This window comes from Corvus moneduloides, chromosome 8 (assembly GCF_009650955.1).
Source record: "Corvus moneduloides isolate bCorMon1 chromosome 8, bCorMon1.pri, whole genome shotgun sequence".
Taxonomy (NCBI): Eukaryota; Metazoa; Chordata; class Aves; order Passeriformes; family Corvidae; genus Corvus; species Corvus moneduloides.
Window position 1 is genome coordinate 20,296,418 of NC_045483.1, and position 7,312 is coordinate 20,303,729.

The 7,312-nt window shown below is 51.1% G+C and overlaps 1 protein-coding gene across 7 annotated transcripts in view; it reads right to left on the minus strand.

Annotated features, from left to right (window-relative positions):
- The window catches only part of PDLIM1 (PDZ and LIM domain 1), a 44,361-nt gene extending 37,773 nt beyond the window's left edge, over window positions 1–6,588 (minus strand). For 2 of the 7 annotated variants that reach the window (XM_032115747.1, XM_032115746.1), the window contains exon 1: window positions 6,417–6,580. In XM_032115747.1, the coding sequence (XP_031971638.1) occupies window positions 6,417–6,512 (96 nt within the window). In that variant the 5' untranslated portion in view covers window positions 6,513–6,580. Of the gene's footprint in view, window positions 1–6,416 lie in introns of all 7 variants that reach the window. The other 5 variants (XM_032115753.1, XM_032115752.1, XM_032115751.1 and 2 more) reach the window with 3 other exon arrangements.
- Window positions 6,589–7,312: the final 724 nt, after the last annotated feature.

A 7,312-nucleotide genomic window follows, 5' to 3' on the forward strand; every position in this document is an offset into this window, starting at 1 on the left:
ACTATGCTAAGCAGTCAAAGTTTCTCCCAGCAAAAGCATGCAGCCGGGTCAGCAGAGATCAGAGGGTGTGAGAAAATTCAGACAAGCACGTTCCCCACCCCTTCTCTTTAGGGGAGCGGGAATGATATGTCAGTTCCTTACAGCTGGCTCCAGGAGAGCTCCCTTCAATGCTGCTCCCATTCTCTGCACCATTACAGTCGGACAAGGCTGCAGCCCAAATCTCACTGGCTGCTCTGTGCTGGCCCAGATCACACCATCACCAGGAGACAAAAAGGAGAAGCAGGTCATACCTCTGGCCGGTGAAACCCCTGAGCATCAGCCCACCCCAGTGGGGTCTGGGCTTCCAGAGCACAAGCTCCTTTGGCAGCCCAGCCCTCACCCTCCTGCCTGCCTTCATGCCAGAGGAGCTTTGTTAACCTAGACAGGAGAAGGCATCAGATACTGCACAGAGAGGGCTGACCTCAGCCAGATGGTATAAACAGGCGTAGGTGAGAGAGAGGATTTGCTCACAGATGCTCAAATGGTGGTCGAGGAGTTACTCAGCCTCACAGCTTCTTTTGCAACATGCCCCATATCAAAACAAACGAAAAAGAGATTTTTTACAAGACCTCAAAAACAGCTGAGCCTTTCCTGATGGTTCATTTCATCCACTAAGTAAATCAACACATGCAGTAATCAGCAACCATCTAAGATACTGTAGTCCAGAACAACATCAATTATTTATGCAGTTAAGGGCTCCTATAATTTCTGTTTATACTGAAAAAAAAAAAAAAATCCTCCTGTTATTTTGATGCTGCACCCTTCAAATCCAACTCATTCTACATACCAAATACATTTCTTGAGGAACAAAGTGATTTTTGAGGGTGGAAGGTACCAAGGAGCCTGCAGCCATACATAACTTGACATCCGGGAACAAGCAGATCAGGGAACAAAATGAACTTTCTTTCTCCAAAAACGTCCAACATTTACTTTTGTCACCTAAAGTCCTAGGGCTCAAAGCTCTCACATAATGCTGAGGCTGGTACATTCACTCCAAATGTAGAGTTCTCTCTTTAGGTTCTTTGGGGAACTTGTCCACAAAAAGGTGGGTCAGATGTCATCAAAAGGGATTATACTGGTCGCAAAGAAGAGGCACAGAGAAAAGGGATCTCCAAAGTTTGGGTGACATCAAGCTGCTACATAACCAACGACAAATTAGTCTGAATATGTGAACTGAGGAAAATACAACCCTGGCTCCTAGGAAAGACAAGAGTATTGCTCCTGCATGTAACTCTGGTAGAAGGCATTTGATTAGTATCCCAATAACTGTAAAAGTTATTTTCAAGGCAAAAGTGCTCCCCAGACTCAGGAAACTGGACTGGAAAAGATGAAACCTGTCTTGTGCCCCAAAGCACTCTGCCTTTACCCTGAGAAAATTCTGCTGCTTTGCCCTTGCTACAATTAAGGATTATTTCCTCTCATCCAAACCCTGGCAGTCAGGGAGATCAGAAAAGTCTTTTTCCTCTTCTCAGCAGCCATTTGTACCTTTGAAGCACAGGCTTTTCCAGCAGCTGCTCAGGAAACTGCCAGGATTGATGTGGATTTCAAAGTCTGTAGGGGTATAACCTCTGCTCTTCACACCTGGTGTGCTCTGACACAGCAGACAGGACTCCCTCCAAGCAAAGGCACAAGGCAACCTGACATCCTCTGAACACCAGCCCAGCCACTTCTGCAAGGCCAGAAGCTCTTGGCATGTGACACTAATGTGTTCCACAAGCCCTTATCAGCTGAGTAGTTCTGGAGCAGCTCTGCCTGGCATGGCACAGCAGGGCTGGGGCTGCCGCAGCCCCCACCCCACCCGCAGCCAGGTAAAATCTGAGCAGGAAACATAAAGCCGCCTTCGCCTTCCTATAAAGCCCAGCAGCTTTCCCCAGCTGCCTGCCCCTGCCCAGCCAGCCTCAGAACGAGACCCAAGCACAATGCTGGGATTTGCAGTCACGGGCACAAGAGCTGGACTGTGCGGCAGAGGAACTGCTGTCATAGGTATGCACGGTGGGGACCAGCCAAGGCAGAGGAAAAGCCAGCCCAACCCTAAATCCTATCACATCCACCACACCCCATGTTTCCTTTGGCAGAGGGAAGGCATTCTAGTTCCACTCTGGGAGCAGAGGGCTGCCCAGAAAGCCCCAGCTCCCTTCACGTCTCAGAAAAATAACCTGCAGCCAGAGTCTCTTTCCACCTGGGGAAGAGGCTGGAGCCCAGCTCCCAGGGCAGTCACTTGTGCCAAAGGGAGGACAGTCTCCCCCCGCCCCATCAAGAGATGCCCATTCGCAGGGTGTCCCCTACCAGCAGGGCTCTCCCTCAACATCGGCTCCGGGATGCCTTGCTCAGCTGCTTCCTACAAGGGTGACTGGCTGACAGGGTAAGGACATCAGCCAGTCCAAAGCTAAACCTGATTTCTTTTCACACCACAGGATTCAGTCCCATGCTTGATTTCAGACCATCAAGTCCAGTTTTACCGCTAAATCAAGCTTTAAGTTTATAAAGCTGGTTCAGAGGGCCATGCTTAAAAAGAAAACCAACACACTCAAACACCCAACTATGATCCAATTCCATATTTTATATAAATTCTGAGTTTTTAAAATACCATGAATAGATAAAACATCAGACTAAGCAGGGATGAATTCATGTTACAGTGGTTGAAATCAGCAACAAGCATCATGTTGGGATTTCATCTTTTTGATGTATTTGCATAACTTGTCTGTCTTAAAACCATTTTTTTTGTTGGAAAATTGGTTTTATAAGAAAATGTCCAGTTTTACAGACTCAGAGAGACACCCCTCCTTAATGGGGCTGGGAGGTTTTTGACATGACAAAACAGCAAAGCTCTGTTCTGCTCTGCGCATATTTTGGGTCATTTGTTCAAGATCACTACCACAAACCACAAAATTCATCTCAATAACAAGGTTTATCAGACAGTTCCATGTATTTGACTGGAAACAAAATGCCTCGATGTTTATCAAAATCGAATGCAATCAAACAGGCAACAGCTCATGTTACCTGAGGAATGGAGGGGGATGGGGTCTGTCAACTGCACGGCTTTTCAGACAGCTCCACTTCAGCATCTCCTTGAACAACGTGCTGCTTGCCTCCTCCATCAGCTCCCCCATCCTCAATGGGATTTAACTGGGAACTACCCTGTGCATAGGTCAGCTCTACAGAAACTATTATTCTCTATGTATTGTGTCCATTCACATCTCAGAAAGAACTTTTCTCAAATTCTACCCCACTGACTCACTGCAGAGTATCACCCAAAGAGCAGTAAAGACAAGGGCCTTTCCTACTCCTGTAGGGCAATCCAGCAGGCTTTGGCCCAGAGTTCATTACACTGATCAACAGAAGTTTGGGGTTTTTTCTGAACAAAGACTGCAATAAAGCATCCACAAGAACCCTGCAGTTTTAAAAAGAAATGTAAGCCAGAAACATCTGTGAAGCATCCCTCCAAAGAGACGGGAAACTCCACCAGAAAGTCTCATGAGCAGCACTTGTGAAATCCCCATACTCAGCTCTCATCAGGGAAGACTGGTCCAACGCAACCAAGAAACCAGAAGCGTTCTCACAACAAGACGCTTGTGATGTATTTGAGGCTGAAGCAGTTTTGAACACATATTTCAAGTGGAAAGTGAGGTACGGCAGTGACAAAAGACAAGGTAAGAGCAGCTGTGGAAATGCCACAATCTTTCATCTGCTGCTCCTCCAAGGCACAACCAGACATTGGTAGCATGCAGTCCCTGTCAGACAGAAGGCCTCGGCCAGGCTGCTCTGGTGGCTGCCATGCACATGGCCCCAGTGCTCCTCATCTTTGTTGGAGACCCAGGACAGCAACACCAAGCTTCAATGACTTCCTCCAGAGAACAATTCCAACCGTGCTGCCTCCCACTGACATGACTACATTTAAGTACAGCTGCTCCCCAACTGACAGGGGAGCTTGAGAAGCCAAAAGCCACTAGCAAGGAGCTGAGGTACAATGGTGATGAGAGCCATAAATACCAAGATAAGCTCTAAAGCTTAACACCATGAGGATGATGGTGCCAGAAGCCAAACCTGAGCTTCTGGCAGGCAATGCAGGCCAAATTTAGGCACCTGGTTCAAAAAGAGCTGCAAGACACCTTGTTCAGGTCCACGAGTGGATGGATGTCTCTCCTGGTGTCCCACCATGCCAGCACATGGAGCAGCACGGTGACCGCATCAGTGCATCTCTGAGACAAGCTCCACTGGCCACATGGGAGGGCACTTACCCCACACACAGCACACCCAAATCACAGCGCTCTCAGTGGCAGTGGCAGGATGATGCTGCTCCCCACACTCAGGGCAGACAGCCCAGCCCTGTGCTCCCCCACTAACAGTGTTCCTCATGAGCACATCCGTGCACCCGCCTACCTCCTACCTGCTTGCAGCACAAAGCAAACACACAAGTGCTGAGGAGGGAAGAGCTGCAACCTCCCATGCTCCCAGGGTGATGCTCTTATCACGGGTTACAGCCTCCCCACCCTCTCATTGCCCTCAGGTAGCTCCCCTATCCCATATCACAGTGGGACCAAGGCCCTCACAACCCCTGGCAGATGTCAGTCCTACGGCCAGAGCTCATCCCATCCTGTGAGGGAAGGAGGGCTCCGTGCCCAGAAAGGTCTCTGGTAAAAACACAGGTATCAAATGAAATAAGCAAGAATACCAAAGTTACAGCCCTGTAAAGTCATCACACAAGAAGGATCAGACTCTTTAAAACAGGTCAAAACTGGATCAGATCTTTTTTTACATGGTAAAGGGAAGACTTGCCAAGAACTTCACTCCCAAACCCAGGAGACAAATCCAGGAGCCTTATGAGCAAACCACAGGAAAGATTAATGACTTGAAGTCCGGGAGGGGAAATTAAAAGTGTCAGAGGGGCCACAAGAGAAAGCCCTGATAAGAGCTGCTAATTGTCAGCACTTACGTCACCACCATCAGAGAGGCTATTTTATTACATTTTAGTCTCCAGGGTCACAATTTCTCATGAGGTGGTTATTTTTGCCGCTTTGCTGATCTATGTCCCTTGGTATGTGCCTATAAGCATTGACAAAGGCGACCAAGAAGAGGTAAGAGCAGTGAGGTAGGGCTTTAGACACCCTTCTGCCTGAGAGTCTTTTGCTGGAAGGAAATGGTAATTACCATAACAATGAAGTAAATATCACTTCCCTTACAGTAAAGCTGCTTTTATGTCCAAAAATTCTTTAGAAAAATGAGGCATTATTACTGTAATTGAAAGAGATTACACAGAAAACTAGTAGCTCACCCCTCTCTGTGGATTTATCAGCACTTGTGAGCTCTGCCCTTCCTGCAGCTGGCAGCTTCCTCCGTGGCACCCGGGCTCCTTCAGGCAGTGAGACCCCGTGGCAGGAGGCATTTATAAAAATTCACAAGCCTGACCATGCTGGTCTTCTTTAAAGGCAGTTCATGTAAGTTCAAGTTCTGATATATTCCACTTCCCACAGCCCTTCCTCACCTGGGGCATGCAGGCACTTAAAAATTGTGCAGTGGTGGCAGACGCCAGAGCCCACGGCTGCCAGCAGCTCGCTGGGTGCCTCTTGTTTAGCAGAGGGATTGCTGGAAAGAGGAGCAATTCTTTCATTCCCCTTCCCTTGGAAGAGGCCTGCAGCCAGCGCTGACAAGGCTCTGTGCAGTGCACCCCACGCAAAGCCGTGCAGGGACAGAGTTTGGGGTTCAGGCCCCCCACACGAGCCCGTGGTTCCGGGGGCCTGCAGGGCGCGGCGGGGCAGGGCCCAGCTCCCGGCCGGGCCGAGCACCTGGGGTGCAGGTGGGGACGCGGACAGGACAGTGAGGCAGTGAGCACCGGCGTCTTACAGACAAACGCTGCAGCAGAGGAGGGAAAATTCATGTACAACGCTAAAATTGTTTCGATGCAAAATTTTTGTCATTTCCTAACTAATTTCTTTTTAAGGGGGGGCAAGAAGGACTTTGAACAGAGACGGGCAGAGGCAATAAACACACCTTAACACGGCTTCTGTTAACAAAGGCTCTTAACTATACACGGCAAGCAAAGGCGGACGAGCATTCAAGCCACCTCGGTGAGACGGGTTCCCACAGGGTGGGCTGCCAAACCCGAACCAGGGGCTGAGGGGATTCCTGCTGCCTGCAGGGTCCCTATGGACAGGCTGAGGAGGGAGGTTCGGTGGGGAGCAAAGACCCTGGTCTACTACGGGTGAAGGGGCTGCGTGGGCCACCACTGATTTCTCCAGAAACATAAAAAACCCAAACAAACTAAAAAACGGGGGAGAAAAAGACAACCCCATCCCCCGCCCCGGCTTTGCCGTTGTGCCACCTGCCAGCCCGAGTCGACCCCGGCCGCCCCCAGCACCGCCCGCCGCCGCCCACCCTACCCGGGAGATGGCGAGGGGCTGCTCGAAGTCGCGGCCGCCCACCAGGCGGAAGCCCCAGGGCCCGGGGCCCGAGAGCACGATGCGGTGCGTCCCCATGTGCGCGCTGCACCTCGCCGCTGGCCCCAACCGCCTCACCGCCCGCACCGGCCGGGCTCGGCTCGGCCCGGCCCGGCCCGCCCCCGGCCCCGCCCCGGCTCCCGGCCCGCCCCGGGGGCAGCAGCGCCCGCTCCCCGCCGCCTTCCCGGGTAGGAAGCCGCTCCACCGCGCTTTGGGGTCAGGCCCTCCCGAGGGAGGGCGGCTGGCGGGGTCGGGAATCGTGACGCCCCCTCGCCCGCTCCCTGCTGGCAGGCAGGACAAGCGTCCGGCAGGCAGCCGCACGTAGGAGTGCCCCGATGTGGCATCTCCCAGGCAAATACTCTCCAGCCTAGAGCAATGTTAACTCCGAAACCTAATGGGGGCGATGGAAATAAGCCCTGCAGTTTCCTCGCCAGGATCTGATGAGTGAGGGCGGAGCCTGGGAAGGGTATTACCTTTCTGCTAATTTATCCCATGTTCACTGATTTAGGTAGCGTTTTGTTTATCTCTAGCCCCTTAAGCACGGTACCACCAACAAAAGGAATTCTTCTATACAGCTTTTTCAGCCAACCTTCTTAGCTGTGATTCAGGAAATACAGTTCTTCCAGTTGCACGTTAAGCCCTCAGTAATCTGGTGGTGGACGAGTGGGAGAGGTTGGTCACAGCAACGGCACTGGTATTTACAACTGGCGTGCAAGCACTGCTGCTTATTTAGTTATGAATACAACTCACCCATAAGCAGAACAGCAGCAAGCTGCAGCTGAAGCTGGGATTCAGCCACAGCAGGGGAGCATGGAGCAGGCAGCAAACAGGGATGATGC